General features: G+C 46.4%; 1 protein-coding gene across 4 annotated transcripts in view; it reads left to right on the top strand.

Moving 5' to 3' along the window:
• Window positions 1-14,443, top strand: part of pax7b (paired box 7b) — a 52,950-nt gene extending 38,507 nt beyond the window's left edge. For all 4 annotated transcript variants that reach the window (XM_031566702.2, XM_012820839.3, XM_031566701.1 and 1 more), the window contains exons 8-9: window positions 9,182-9,431; window positions 12,007-14,443. In XM_031566702.2, coding sequence (XP_031422562.1) covers window positions 9,182-9,431; window positions 12,007-12,122 — 366 coding nt within the window. In that variant the 3' untranslated portion in view covers window positions 12,123-14,443. The remainder of the gene's footprint in view (window positions 1-9,181; window positions 9,432-12,006) is intronic.
• The last annotated feature ends 1,864 nt before the right edge of the window (window positions 14,444-16,307 follow it).

Here is a 16,307-nt window from a genome sequence, read left to right as displayed (position 1 = left end):
TCCTCATGCAAAGATGAAAGGCTACAATGGACAATAAAAATGCTATTTAAATTCAAGGCTGTTTGTGTGCGGGTAAGAGATATTTTCTGCAGAGAAAGTGAGCTGTTGCATCCTGATAAATAATAAATATAAGGGAATGCGATTTACATTTATCTTGCAGAGGCAGCCAATATAAATTTCAGTAAATCCTGGAAGATGAGGATTTAAGAAGGGGCTGGCTGAGTCCAATATGTATACAGTGACTGTGTGAGCTACCCAATGGGAAGAACAGTACTCAGTACTGTAGTAAGACACCAGGCCTCTGTGCTGACAGTATCTCCAGAGCCCATCACCACACAGAAACAGTCATGAATATATATACGTACATTTCCACATGGGATCTTTTCCATAAGGATTTTGTGTTCTTCATATTTCCGACTAAAGTAGCCCGCTTTGGGTTTTTGTCATTTCTAATCGTGCCATATACACTTCACTGTCCCTGTGAAATAAGGTCATTTTTCATTTGTATTTCACATATTGTTGTCTGAAAAGATTAGCATTAGCATAGAGACAGTTTGTACAGTATTCTGTTGTGATAATATCCTTGCTCCGGCTGGACCCCGTCTCTTCCCCTAAGAGCACTGGTGGGGGTGGGAGGGGGCCAGGTCAGTGGATGTGAGAGATAGAATGAGGCGGGGGGGGGGGGGGGGGGGGGGGGGGGGGGGGCACCAGGCCAGCGGCAGTTGTGAACCTGCCCCAGCCACCCACCCAGCGGGTGGGAAGGTCGGGCCGGGAGCATGTGCTTCTGTTTAGTTCCAGATACCACTCTGACAGGTGTGAAGGCGTGATTGATACTCCAGCCTTGCAAAAGTACAACCACCATTCACGGCGGCCCGGGAACCTCTGCTCTCTCTCCCTCACCAGAGTGCATGTTTTTAAAGCTAGCCAGGGGAATGCTGTTAGGTGCATTCTGCTTGTATGGGAGTTTTTCTTTGTTTCTCACCCTGTCACTTTCTCTTCTTCCACCATTTCTTTCTCTCTTTCTCTGCCACCGATTCTGTTCCTTTCTCAGTTATTCTGTTATCTCCGTCACTTTCTCATCTCTCTCCCTTTCTCTCTTTTTCTCTGTCACTTTCTCTTCTCTCTCCCTGTCTCTGTAACGTTCCCCTCCCCTCTCTCTCTCTCTCTCTCTCTCTCTCTCTCTCTCTCTCTCTCTCTCTCTTCCTGTCTCCTCAATAAGACGTGTCGGAGTCCCCAGCTGGCTGCCTGGAACAGCAGTCAGCTCCTCTCCGTCTCCAGCTGAGAGCTATTTCACTATTTATTTACATGTAATTATTGCTATGAGGTGCTGATATTAACACTGTCAAGAACAATTTGACCTGACATTCCTCACTAAGCCTGCACCCTGCTGTTTTTAGCAAACAAACCCCCCTCTGCCCCTCTCCCTTCTCCCCCACCCCCTGCCCCCCTCTATCCCTGTCTCCCTTCAACCCCCCCCCCCCCTATCTGCCTTTTCCATATCCACCTTGCATTATGCCAGATACAGGCTTGAGTGATACAGGCTTCTGGAGATCCATTCATGTGAAATCATTAAAGTCAGACGTTTAATTTGGTGGAGAAGGCCTCGGTGCGATGGAGGAGTGTCAGAAGCGAGTGCTGCTCAGTGTATAGGGCACAGGGGGCACGGAGGGCTTGTTTCCTCTGCCTGGATCTATCCCCTGCCATCTCCGACACATTACTCACAGAAAAGAAGCACTCTCCACAGTATCAGCCCAATAGACAGCATTAACCTTTGGTTAGCAGGAGGTCTTGTAGCGTTTTGGGACGTTTACAAGCTACTGTGGGCTGAACCGCTGTAGGTGTTGGTTGCTGTGAAGCGCATCCAGGCCCTGAAATGCATCTAGTTGCATTTATCCTAGGAAAATAACCAAATAAAAATGGTAATTTCTCATTGCATGACATCACATCTCTTGGTAAAAGGTCAGTAATTGGTAATGGGATATTTGCTTCATAATCGCACAGCAGTGTACAGTTATTTGCATGTAAATAGTCATTTCTGTCAGGCAAGTATACACATCCGTTTCTGAATGTGTATATTTTTCACAGTGTGTCTGTCAATCTGCACATGAAAGGCTTTGGGAGGATGTGCAGGTTGGTCTCCGCTGAGGGTTCAAAGAGCCATATGCCCACATATTTCACATAGCTAACGCGTTGTGAGAAGTGACAGCTTGTTTGGTCGCACGCTAATCGCTCTCATCCGCGACCAGCTTGTCAGTGCCCAGTTCCTGTCACTGCCAATCACATGCCTAATTTGAAACAATTAAAGACTCCCTAAACACAGCTCCTCCTCTCCTCTCCTCACTCTCCTCTTTCTCTCCCTTCTCTTCCCCTCCCTCCTTGCTCTCCTTTCCGTCCTTCCCCCCTCCGTTCCGGCGAGTCCGTATCACAAACCGCTCTACCCTTCTCAGTGTCACACTATCCCCTCCACCCTCCCTCCATCTCCCCCCTCCCTCCATCTATCCCCTCCTCCCTCCCTCCATCTCTCCCCTCTCCCTCCCTGCAATATCCTCCACAGTCCCTTTTCATTTTTTCTCCCTGGCGGATGGCTGTTTTCACTTTCAATTAATGTGCCGCGGCCAATTAACGCAGTGACACGACGCCAGGAGAAGAAATCATCTCCGTCATCTGCTGGCTGCCTCCGAGGCCACCGACCGGCTAACCGGCTGAGCCGAGAAAGTGGCCGCGGCACCGCTGAGATGGGGGGTGGGGTGGTGATGGTGGGGCCCTGCTGTCAGCTGGCTGGGGCTCCTAATTACCCACCGCAACCTCCACCCGTGACAAAACCCGCTAATTGAATTTATGCAATCACGTTTATTTCCAAAATGGCCATTTTGTCTTCTCAGATGAGGGCCCTTTGTGTGTGCGCTTATTGCGTCGAGACTGCCCACCTCGATCGGAGATCACGAGAGATGATGTGAGACGCGTCGTGATTGACAGCTTGGCAGCCGCACATGCCATTTTACGTTTTAACGTTGGCTGCTAATCATTTTTTAGCTATCTGACGCTTGTCATATTTTGTCAAGATGATTGTGCCCCTGTGTCTGATGTTGATTGCGCTAATGCGATGCGGTGTTTAAGGGCTGTCAGTATTTTGACATTGAACGTCAAAACTACCAGATGTCATTTAATGTCCTCAGACTGGTAGAGTACTATGTTTGATACACGTCAACTCTGGAGCAGTCTCAGCTTGATAAATGATGTCATTATCAGTTACATAAATTGGAGCGTAATTGCATCAGATATTCTGGAATAGACTAGGTTTCTGCCTTACATGTCACAAGATAAACACATTTTTGTTTTTGTTTGTTTGCACACAATCCTTCCTCTTGACACTGTTATTTTGTACATTTTTTTGGGGGTAGACGGGGGAGGCAGGATTTTCTGCAGGATTACTGTCTCTCACAAAAATGCATCTGCTTGCAGGAGAATGTCATTATCTGTTCCCTTAATTACGATAGCATTGCATCAGAAAATCGACCGAAAATCAACATTGTTGTGCGTCTCACTGAGTTATTTCCATGTGCCTGTCAGTCAGTCAGCCATATTGTTATGTGATTTAATCCCCAAATCCGATATATTTTCTGGAAAAGTGTTATATATATATTTTATTCTCTCTCGCTGGCATTTATTTAGCTATGTAGATCTCATTCCACCTTCAGGGGAGAGAGAAAATCACATACAAACAATGGTGAAGTCTCTGGTTTATCTCGTATGATGATCGGCTCGAGCGAGAGCTATCACTCCGTGCCAGTCGGATAACCTTGTGACATTTGCACCAGATAGTTTTCCAGGTGACCTTTACTGACGGTTTAAGGCATCCAAACTCTTTAGGGGTGTGTGATGGTAGCGAAACGAGAGGCAGTCTTTGACATGGAGGCTAATCCAGTCTCGGGCAGATTAAGTGGGGAGTGTGTGCATGCTTGTGTGTGTGTATGTGTGTGTGTGTGTTTAGGAGGGGGTACTGAAGCTGGGAAGCGAACAGAGGGGTGTCCTATCTGCTCTGCAGGCAGGCTGGCCCCCAGGCCCACTCAATCCCATGACCCCCCCCCCCTCCCCCTCATCATACCATCCCACTCATCTCCTCTTTCTCCCTCTCTATCTGTGTGATGCTCTCCCTCTCTCTCTTTCTCTCTCTCTCTCTCTCTCTCTCAGCAGTGAGTATCCGTACCAGTATAAGCTGAGTGGGGAGACAGAGACAGAGAGGGGAGTGGGAGCAGGTGGACAGGGAGGATTTGCTTTGTGTCACCGAGAGGCCTGAGTGTCTCTGTTTCTCTCTTTTTCTCTCTCTCTCTCCCTCCCTCTCTGACCCTCTCTCTTTCTTTCTCTCTCTCTCTCTTTTATCTCTCCCTTTCTCTGTCTCTCCCTCCCTCTCTACCTTTCTCTCCCTCTTTCTCTCTCTCTCTCTCTCTCTCTCTCTCTCTCTCTCTCTCTCTCTCTTCCCCCTCTCTGCCCCTGTATTATCATGACTGCCAGTGTCCTCTAAATCTCAGCAGGGGTCCAGCCTGGATGAATGAGGGCGAGGGACTCAGGTCTGAGAATGAAGATGGGTGTTTATTTTGCTCACTGAAAGTATCACGGGCTTCACGTCAACTCAAAAGAGCCATCTCTGCAGAGGAACCCTAAGCAATATGTAAATGTGTTATTTGCAAAAGGAAACTATTCTGTATTTGTCGAGGCATAAACTGACATTGCATGATGTGGCATTGATGTAAAGGAGAAAATCCAAATCCTCTCCTAAAATATCATATTTTGACTAAAGTGTAGCATCATTAGGCTTCCCCTCATGTGAAGCTTTAGTTCCAGTTCTGTGAAATTAGTTCCCCATTTTCCCCCAGTTACTGAGAAGGAACTATTAAATCATTGTCATTGCAGTCACATAACATTTCAGCTCTGTTCAAGTTGAGAAAGAACAGAGTTATGTTTCGGGGAAAAAAAGCAAAGAATTCCAACAAAGAGCGGAGTCACGTCAAACATTTATGCAGACAAAAAATATAATTTGACAGTTAGGGAAATTAGGATTGTATGAAAGGCGCCTTTTTTGTATTGCAAGTGCTCTGTTTATTTATCTAAAAGGATGCACATTGTATCAATTTACAGTTCTACATTCAGAATGCCGTAGGCTACACATCTCTGAAGTTGGAAGAATTAATTACTTTTTATTATTATTTATAAAGTAATCTATCTGCAAAAGGAAAAGAGAAGGAGAGAGGGAAGGGAACGCCTGGAGCCATGTCCTTTAAACTGGATCCTGGCTCGCATTATCTACCCAGGCCGCTCTCACACACACACTCACAACAAATGAAAATTGAGCTACTGAGAGGATGTCTGAGAGAGAGAGGAAGGGGGGAGAGTGTGTAAGTGTGTGTGTGAGGGGGGAGTGGGATAGCTGTTAGAGAGAGTGAGAGAGAGAGGCACTTTGAAAGGGGCCAGAGAAAGTTAAGTGTGTTCTGGTCCAGGGGGTGTTTGTGAAGCCGTGTCAGAGCCGTTTGTCCTCCTGCGGTCTCTCAGCTCCAGCACACCAGCACACCGCTGCCTGGGGATGTTGATCGGCAGCCGGCGTGATAGGCTTTCCCCCGCCACTCATATCTGATCCAAAAAGGTTACACATGTGGAAGGAATATCGATTTTGTCTTAGTGCAGGCAGTGCGGCAGGAAATAATAGATTACTACTCCTGGCAGAGACAAGGTTGAGAGCCGTCTCCCGCGTCTTAAGTTGGTTGTGTGTCGTTTGCTTTAGGGCACATTACCGCTAACTTTATTTACTGACACTCTGTTTCCTGTTTTGGCTTCACTTCGTCTCCAAGCAGAACGCAAGTTGTTATGTGGGTTAGGGACAACGTGTGAACGTTGAGAGTCACCATCACTTATGTTTTGGGTTCAGTATCCTCCACTAATGTCGACCAGGAAAGCTGAATAAACTAAGGAGACTTAAAACTGAATTACACTGTTATTAAATTAGGACCAGACGTTTCAATCTTCACGCTCCTGGTTTCTATACATTTCCCGCCCTGTCAGTCCTCTTCAGTGTGTGTGTGTGTGTGTGTGTGCGTATGTGTGTGTGTTCAAGGGTGGGGGCGGCTGGCGGTGTTGGTGTCAAGCTAAGCTGTTTGCATTGAGGGTCATCGTGCTGTTAGTGTTGTCGAGGGTCATTGTGCTGTTTGCGTTGAGGGCCATTGAAAGGGCTAATTGTGTCTGGCTGGGCAGTGGAGGTGGGGGGGTGGGGGCGTGCAGAAGAAGGTCCCTGCGTGTAGCTGGGGGCTCGCCGGTGATTGGATTGAGCTGACAATATCCCACCACGTGCTTCCCCGCAGATAAAGGCACCCAAGCTCTACCTCTCGCTGTGCCGGAATATTTTCAATTCGCCCACTTTAATTGATGTCAATAAGGTTATGCTAAATTTGAAGATTTGAATAATTCTGCTTTCAGCACAATAAAGGCTTAGTTGAGGCTACAGGCCGCTTAACCGGCAGCCTGAATGGAGGTGTCAGGAACCCAGCACTCTCTCACCTCGCTCCCTCGCTCCCTGTCGCCAAGCCCCTTGTGTTAGCGCTCCCCTCATCAGATTGGGAACCATGCTCCTGGTGAGATGCTGAACTCCCTTGGAGGTGCGTCGTGAGGACTAAAAAGCTTTACGTTATTACTTGTGTCAATATTAAAATGATCTTGTATTATGGAAGAATGTCACTTATGTGAGTAAAGAGGATTACATGCACTTTGTGGACTTTGCTATGTCCTGCGTCGCAAAAAATGAGTGTCACCTCTCAATCCGGCTCATTTACAAAAAAAGACAACGAAACGCTTACAAGAAAACGCTCATAGATCATGATCCTTGGCAGGATACATTTTTAAACTAATACTACACTTTCTGTTAAAAAAGAGACCACGGCCATGAAAGAACTGCATGCATAGATACTGCAGCCACTTCATAATTGCTAGATTTAGCACAGGTCCTATTGTGGGCGTTTAATTTAACAGCCAGACGATGTAGAGAGAAAGACAGAGGGAGACAGAGAGAGAGAGAGAGAGAGAGAGAGAGAGAGAGAGAGAGAGAGGAGAAAAAAGAGATGCGCTGAATATAATCAAGGCTCAATTAACTGCCTGTTAAATCTGCCTTCCCTCCAGCTGCCTCCTCTGAGCCCCCCTGACGAGCGGGCAGGCAGGCAGGCATCGCAGGCAGGCATTGGGCCTCGGCAAACCCACCGCCCCGTGTCCAGCGTCATACACCAGCAAGCAGCCGCCACACAAGGAACGCTTGTGTGCTCTGTCCCTTTTCCTCCCTCTCCCACCTTAATCAGAGGAAGTGTGTGACAGGGAATGGGACTGGCCTGGCCTGGATGCGGTCAGGCATCACACGCGCTCCCAATGAACGTAGCCACTCAGATGGGGGGGGGGTTCCCCCAAGCTTATGGAATGAACGTATGGGGCAACTCAGATGGCCTTTTTTATGTTCCTCCTGCCTAATGCGTCTCAAGTGCTGCAGATTTTTGGCAGATGAATGAGATGAAGCTAAATTCAGTTATATTTGCATCTAGTGCTTTTAAATGAGTACAAATTGAAATGGTTGTCTCCATAAACAAAATGTGACGTATTCCATTTATTTCTGAAAGTCGGGTTTTGGCGTTATTGTCAGTCAATGTTGGTGCTGTTTTTAAGCGTGGAGGTAGTTATCTACTTGTGGGAACAGCCCTTGCATGTGGGGTTGATTCCAGCCCTCGGACCAGGCGCTCCCTGACAGGCTAATTGGTTTAGCAGTCGGGGCGCTGCGGCGGCCAAAGGGCAGCGGGGCGTAGCGAGACACAACGTGAACCTGATGTTGGCGCGGATGCTTTGGGGCTGTCGGCGGACGGGCAGCATGTGGCAGACAGGGCCGCTTGGTCGCTCCGCGGCATCTCCATTCTTCAGCCGCCCTCCCACCAGCTTCACTTGACCCCTTTTCTCTCCCCCCTGCGGTCGGGCCCCTGCCCCAACCCGCACTGTGTTTTACCCCTGCTCTCACACGGGGAGGCCCTTTCAGCTTAATGGAGGTCTTCTTCACATGACTGAGGGGCAGATGTACGTACATACACAAAACATCTGCCTCTCAGTTGTTAGCGGTATGCTTTAAACTGACTTGTAAAAGGCAATTTGATGTATGTAGCACAGAGCTGTGGTTTGTTTTTGGTACCTCAATTATATATTTTAATAGTAATTGTGTGGTTATCTTTAGATTTAAGTGTATATTTTACATGGCATACATTTCTCACGCTATTATCAAATAAAACGGTTGGGGGAACTTAATCTCCACTATAACACACCTCTCTTTAGAAAGAAAAAAAAACCCTGGCCAGACACTGAAGTCTTGAATAAGAACTACATTTACATTAATTGCTCAGTTGGGTGTTGAGGCATGTAAAAAAAACAACAAGGATCAGCGGAGTGACAGAGAGACATCTCGCTGTGTCTGATCTGATCTCTCGGGGCGTCTGATGCTGACGCCTGTATTATTTAGTCCCTGTTTTAATCATTCATGAGGCCGGTAGCACTGGGATGGCTGGGGGCCTGCGATTAAACTCTCCCTAAGAGCTTGTTATGTACAGAGCCGGAGGACACAAGTTCCTGGCACCACACACAGCACAGCTACCCCCCCCCCCACCCCCCTCTCCCTTATCCCGAAAACCCTCCCTTCCCCTGTCTAACCCCCTCCCCACTGCCTCCGGAGACCTCTGAAGATAGGCCTGACTTTGTTTGGCAAAAGCTTGGACCCCTGGGACAGAGTCTAAAGATGGCCGTGCGACATGGGACTGCACTTATGTGTCAAGGTTGAGGGCTTAGACCTCCTCTGGAGTTCAGCCGAGAGTGATGCTGCCAACACTAGAGCTCATTGGGTCAAATCCCAGAGAACACAAGTATCGGCTAACGTTAGGTAACAGCAGCTTTGATGACTATATAAAAAGGCTGGTTGGTTAGAGAGAGAAGAACTGTCATCGGGAAGGTCGGGCTGTCATTCTGATTCCAGCTCTTCTTCTCTGGAAAAAGACATTCTGTAAAGGGCACTCATTGCAGTTGATGGGGGTACATATTGTTTTGTGTTTTCTCGAGTCTTTTTCTCTTCTCTAATGTTCTGTGCCACCTCTCTCTCTCTCTCTCTCTCTCTCTCCCTCAGGTCATGAGCATCTTGAGCAACCCCAGCGGTGTGGCCCCTCAGTCCCAGCACGACTTCTCCATCTCTCCCCTGCACGGGAGCCTGGAGTCCTCCAACCCCATCTCGGGCAGCTGTAGCCAGCGCTCCGACTCCATCAAGACCGTGGACAGCCTGCAGTCCTCCCAGTCCTACTGCCCCCCCACCTACAGCACCAGCAGCTACAGTGTGGACCCCGTCACCGCCGGCTACCAGTACAGCCAGTATGGGCAAAGTGAGTATTACACTGGCTTGATGTATATGGGTTTTGTGCGTGTGTGTGTGTGGAGGCGTTTGTGTGTGTGTGTGTGTGTGTGTGTGTGTGTGTGTGTGTGTGTGTGTGTGTGTGTGTGTGTGTGTGTGTGTGTGTGATTAGGTACCAGGTACTGTCAGAGATGTGTATTAGGAGAGTTTTTGGCTGTTTTCTTTTTTTTAGTTTGAATTTTTGTGTTTGTGTGAGCACACGCCCAGTTCTCACAGTGCAGTACATGTCAATCACACTGCCACACCCTCTGCTCACGCACGTCACCTTGCCTGTGGAGATGGGCTTAACATCACTTAGAGTACCTGTTTGCTCTTCTATTCAAATGCAGGGCATACGTGACAGCTTAAGGCACAGGCCATTTACAAATGTCAGTGTGTGTTTTTGAGAGAGAGATAGAGACAGAGAAAGAAGCAGCAAAAGAGATAGATAGAGAGAGAGTGAGAGAGAGAGATAGCCAGTGGTGTTTAGTGCTGGGGGTCTCTCTCTCTCTCGTCTGTCTCTTTCTCTCTCTCTCTCTCTCTTTCCTGGGCATAAGACAAAGCGCTGAGCGTGTCTGCTTGAGTTGGGATTTAAAGGTGTAAACCCAGGTGACAGGAGGAAAGGCTTGCTCTGGGTGTGAGAGAGAGAGAGAGAGAGAGAGAGAGAGAGAGAGAGAGAGAGAGAGAGCGCTGAGAGCCTGAGTTAAAGCCGCCGCATGATTACGCTCTCAGCCAGCTGTCAGGGCGGACGTCTGCGCTCTGGAGAGGACAGTTGGCCCTCCCACAGGTATGCGGCTCCCAGGCAGCGCGGCGGCGGCTCCTGACAGCTCCCTTTTTCTCTCTCTCCTTCTCTCTCTCTCTCTCTCTCTCTCTCCCCCTTCCCCGGTTCCTCTTCATGCTAACACACGCCGCTTACTGTCACTTTGACAGGCGTGTTGGCACGGTCCGCAGGTGCCGCCGCCACTGCTGCCTCACCTCACCCCTCACCAGCACCTTCATCTAATTATCACAAAGGAGGATGAGGATGAAAGGGTTCAAATCACCTCAGCCCTGGAAGAGGGCTATCAGAGGTGCAGCAGAGCAGACTGATCTGAGATTCAAAGGCACAGCAGAGAGACAGCCAGCCAGGCCCTGATGCCAACATGGCTAATGTCACACCCAGAAGCTGATGTTTGGACCTATTCATTATAAATGCCACTGTTTGAGATTGTTTGTCTGGCTGAGACACGCTTTGACATTTTGGACTGGATGTTTACCATGTCAGGAAGCCACAGCCATGTCTTTCTCTCTCTCTCTCTCTCTCTCTCTCTCTCTCTCTCTCTCTCTCTCACACTCACTCTCTCTCTCTCTCTCTCTCTCTCTCTCTTTCTTCCTCTCTCTCTCTCTCTCACACTCACACACGCACACAGACACACATTCAGACAACACAATCTGAAGAACAGCGGCAGCGCCCCCGTCTTTTTGATCTGCGCAGGCCACTGAGCCCTAAGGTTCTGCCTGGCTCCAGAGTTCTGGTATTAGACATTCCATTCCATCTCAGCGTTCTTGATTCCAATGAGGCATCCATGCGCAATAATCACCTGAAGGTCTCAAACAGCTAGCCCTGCCAAACCTTTTATTAATTTGATTCTAATTTAATCATTTTGGATCTGACTTTGGGTATGATGATGAGCAGAGCCAGGGCACTTTTATCCCTCTCTTGCCCTCTCTTTCCCTTCTTCAAAAGGGGAAATGATTCAAAGGGTCAAAAGGAGCTTCCTCTTCCTCTCCCCCCAGTGCCTTCCCCACTTCCACCCTGTCCTTGGTTTGTCCTCCCGACCCCGTGGCCCATGCACCTCTCCCCAATCAAGTGCACCCAGTGTCTTTAGCTTGTGCTGATAAATTGAAACCTTGTGAGGTGTGAGCCAGATCAATACTTCCTCTGGTGTGGTGTGTGTGTGTATGTGGGTGCGGGGGGTTGACCTTTGAACCCATCCCCGCCCGCGGGTCGGAGCCGACACGTGCTCCTGATAAAGATCTGCCAGTGAGTCCCGGCTGCAGACCCAGCCAATCAGGAGCCCTGCCCTCAGGTGCTGCGTTAGTCACACCCTGTTGTGTGGAACAGCCAGAGCTCCACGCATTGGGCTGGAAGGGTCTCTCTCTCGCCCCCGTCACCCCCCAACCTCTTCCACTTTCACACCCCAATCTCTCTCTCACACACAAACACACACACACACACACACACAAAAACATATGCCTGAAGTAGATAAACAAGAAAAGTTTCCAACCATAAGTAAAGGTGAGATTGTACGTAGATTATCTGTGATTATATCAGAACTTGTGGGGCTGTGCCGTGTTCTCATCTTACAGTTCCCCGTTATGGTATACATAGAAGCGTAAAAGTTTTTTTATTTTTTTTAAATTAACATGCCTTTGTTATGTTTTGGGTGCATCCATACAATTATGGGATGCCTAAAGACGTGAAGCCATGACAATACAGGCTAAAATCACTGTTTAAGACACAGAGCGTCTACGACTGCAAGCACACGTTTATTAATGGATGGCTGTTTGTGTTTTTAATCCTACAGCCGCAGTGGACTACCTGGCCAAGAACGTGAGCTTGTCCACACAGAGGAGGATGAAGCTCGGGGAGCACTCTGCTGTGCTGGGACTCCTACAGGTGGAGACGGGGCAGGCTTACTGAGGCCCCCCTCTGGCCTCTCCTGTCCTGGACCTCTGACCTCCCCCCAACGGTCCCTCACACACACACTCTCTCGCCTTGCCGCACCACCTCCCCTTCCACCTCTCACCAGCAGCCACCAGTTTTTAGTTTTTTGTTTGTTTTTGCTCGCACACTGTGTGTGCACGTATCCAGCACCAGAGGAAGAGAGTGAGTGAGCGAGCGAGCGCAAACAGGCCCCGGGCCAGACTCTGCAACGGGGCTGACGTGGCTACTGCCAGCGAGAGTGCCGAAGCCACTCCAGACTGAGATGCGCTAACCAGCGGCGTCGCAGCCGACTGCCGTGGCCGCCGCCTCTCCCCTGTGAGCCTCTGATCCCCTCTTTTCTCCTCCAGCACAAAGGGACCCACTCAGGGCCTCCGAGGGCCGGCAGGGAAAACAAATGAGAGACTTATTGTGACGAGAACGACGTCTGAAATCCCTGCCTGTCGCCAGCCAATGTTAGCACGCGCAGACAACTGTAGCCCCCGACTCCATTCCACACTATTTTCGACCACGTTGTTTATAGTACTTTTTTCAAACGAACGATCGAATGAAAAAAAAAAATGCCGCTGTCATTATTCTATTTGTTATTACAATTGTGGTTGGTCTTACTGTTTATGATTATAATTATTGTAATTGTTTTTTTTCTCCTTTTTTTTGTAGTTTGGTTTTCTCCTTTGCTAGGTATTTTTGTTTTGTATAATACTGACAGGAATGAAAACAGATTGGAAATATGATTGCTTGCCTCTCTATAATGTGTGTGTGTGTGTGTGTGTGTGTTTGTGTGTTTGTGTGTGTGTGTGAGAGAGAGAGAAAGAAAGAAAGAAAGAAAGAAAGAAAGAAAGAAAGAAAGAAAGAGAGAGAGAGATTTGACCTTCTCCTTTTAATCTTAAGCCTGACATTCCGAAAGAACTCCTATACTCTGTGGGATGCCATGCTCAGAGGAGTCCCCCTGGGAATGAATGGGCATTGGTACACCCCACGCCCCACCAATCCTCTTCCGCCCTTTCTCCCATGTATGGGCCACATACAGAGAAGAATTCATTAGATGTATTATGAAGAATGCTGTGTGTTTTGAAAGAACAACAGAATATCAGTCAAGAAGGCCAAGCATGAGTCTGACATTTCCTGACGTGTCGAGCCCTACACATGGAAGGCATCTGCTGAGACAGATTTGATTTGGAGCTGATTTGAGTAGAGCTGAGGAAAGGGTCGTGTTGCTTTGTGTAATGAGATTGAGAGATCAAACATTCCAAAAGTGTTTCCAAAGCATCAAATCATACTTGAGCATAAAAATGTGACAAATGTTAACTTTGAAACGCTAAAAAGGTTAACTTTTTAAAGGCTAACGTTTTCTTTCATACGACATTCCTAATGTAAATGATGTTCGATATGATGTTAAAAAGAATAACCATTCCAAATTTTATAATGTGAGAATTATCATTCTGGCACCTAGGCCTTTAAGTAATTGTTTCATACATCGATTCAGTGACTTACATCCTCAACCAGCCATTCCATGACCTTCCACAAGGTACTCTGGAGGGGAGACACTTTGACATGCCCTTACTCCTCCAATAGAGGAACAATAAAGGCGTTTGCATCGTTTAGGATTCAGGATCATATTTGGGTACTGAAACCTCTTTTGCTAAAAAGATTGCTCACAATTCCGTTTACATTGCTGTTGTCACATTACCATGGCTATACAAACAGCACACCTAAAGTACCATATTCCAGTTTACGCCAAGTGTACTGTCAGAGTAGCATTCTTTGGGAATTCTGAGCCAGATAAATGACATTGAATCTGTCACACTGTGAGGTCACATGTATGACAAAAAGGTGTCGGTTGGCTATTTATGTCAAAACTCTGTTGAATGGTGAAACAAAACAAGGGTAAAAACTGTGGGGCCTTTATTCAAACATTTGAATCATTTTACATCTTACTTTGCCTAGATAATAGTAAGCATTCCATTCAGGTCAAGGTATAGCTGAAAAGACTGAAAAGGAGAATAGGAATGTGTTTAATTAGAGGAAGAACTGCTTTTTTTGCCCACACATGGAGACATTATAGCAAAGAGGGCCATTGGATTGAACTAGACACAAGTGCTTCTTTAAGTTTACATGGACAAACTCTTTTCTGATGTCTTTTTTTCTTTTGGAGCTTTTCCTTTTGATGTTGAAGGTGACTGATGTAATGTTTCGGATGCCTTCTTGCATTAAGTTGGATGAACTGAGATGTGCACACACACACGCCCACTCCCACACACCTACACCTACACACACCTACACCTACACACACACACACACACACACACACACACACACACACACACACACACACACACACACACACACACACACACACACATTTATACCCAGGACTATAAGGAAATACCCTGCCATATTGTTGTTTCCTTTTTTATTTTTATTTTGGACAAAACTCATAAATAAGGGCGCAGGACTATGTGCCAACTCTCATTCAAGGATCCAGTTTTTTTTAAATGAAGAAAATATCCGATGTTTTTAGTGTGTAGCTCTCCTTAATAATAAGAATAAAAAAGACACAAACACCGACCCAGCGTTGGGATATTTAAAGCACTATGTGACTTCACATTACTATACCTCTTCCCAAAGATGTTTCTCAGACTTACATGACCCTTTAACTTCTATCTTATTGATTTTTCAGCATTTGTAATTTTGCTTTGCTATTGATTTTTTATTATGATTATTTTCTGTTCCGCATGTGTGTATATTATCATGGCATAATTTATTCTGCTGTATGAAGTATTAGAATAGTGGGAACTTGTATTGGCATTTACTACCTTCAGCCTCTTGTTGTCTTTACTGTAGCAATGGCGTAATTGTTATTGATTAAATCTCTAAAATTGGACCAAAAGCCACCTTTTTCCATTTTGTATGCAGTTGTGTACTTCATTTCAGCTCTCCCTATTGGTCTGAACTAAACAGCGACCCCAAAAATATGAATATTAGATGAATGACTTGGGGGGATATTTGTCCATCTGAGGAGCGTGTTCTGTTCGCTCAATACACGCACGCAGCAGGGAGGAAAAAGTCCCAGTGGAATGAATTTGTGAAATGGGAATAAACCTTAATGAATCCATGAGAGGTCAAATCATTCGAGCCATTTTACCAAAAAGCGTGATAGCAATTGTTAAAGAAGGAGTTAATTTTTTGCAGTATGGTTTCTTGATTCATATGTATTAACTTTAAGTATACACACATGAAGTATGTACTAGTGCTTACACAACTTACATGTCAATTACTACAATTCTGTCCTTTCATTCAGTACTTCCACATAAACATAATACACATACACACAAGGCTGTAGGCAGGATATTTTTTTAAATGTTGAGGTCCAAAGTGTGTGCATATGTGTGTCAAACATATATTTACATACATTACATTATAATGTATGTTTATACATTCTAGGAGGCAGCACTGCAAATTATAAATTTGCCATTAATGGACAAAAATTGGTCAAACGGATGCCATGTCTGCAATGAATTAAGGCTGCTAATTTTTCATTGTTTTGTATACATTATGTACACATATTAGAGCACCTTGTGGGAGAATCTGACATAGACCACAACATAGGCGTGTAAGTAAGTCTGGTTAACAATGAATTTTGTTACGTAAAAAACTGTGTAAACAGGAAGATGTATGTATGTATGTATGTATGTGTGTGTGTGTGTGTGTGTGTGTGTGTGTGTGTGTGTGTGTGTGTGTGTGTGTGTGTGTGTGTGTGTGTGTGTGTGTGTGTGTGTGTGTATGTGAGTGTGTGAGAGAGAGAGAGAGAGAGAGAGAGATAGAGAGAATTTAAGAAGTAGACTAACAAGGAAGTATAACAAAAGATAACATAAAGAAAATGGGGATAAATGATAAATAAATGCGCAGGGTTGGTGTAAAGCATTAAACAGGATCTGCTGTCTGTCTCACCTCTTCACTATCTCTCTCTTGGGAAAGCCCCTTTCTCTCTTATTTTCCTTCCCTCTTTGGAAGGCCCTTCCCCGGTTCTCTCCCTCTCCTCTACTCCTGAATCTCTCTTCAGGATAAACAGCCTGTTTCTCTTTATCTCTCCTGTGTCTCCTGTTGACTTTCTTTAAATGATAACAAAAGGTTTAATAACTCGTCCATTAATTGGTATTAATA

This window comes from Clupea harengus, chromosome 4 (assembly GCF_900700415.2).
Source record: "Clupea harengus chromosome 4, Ch_v2.0.2, whole genome shotgun sequence".
Classification (NCBI taxonomy): domain Eukaryota; kingdom Metazoa; phylum Chordata; class Actinopteri; order Clupeiformes; family Clupeidae; genus Clupea; species Clupea harengus.
This window is presented reverse-complemented; position numbering and strand designations above follow the sequence as displayed.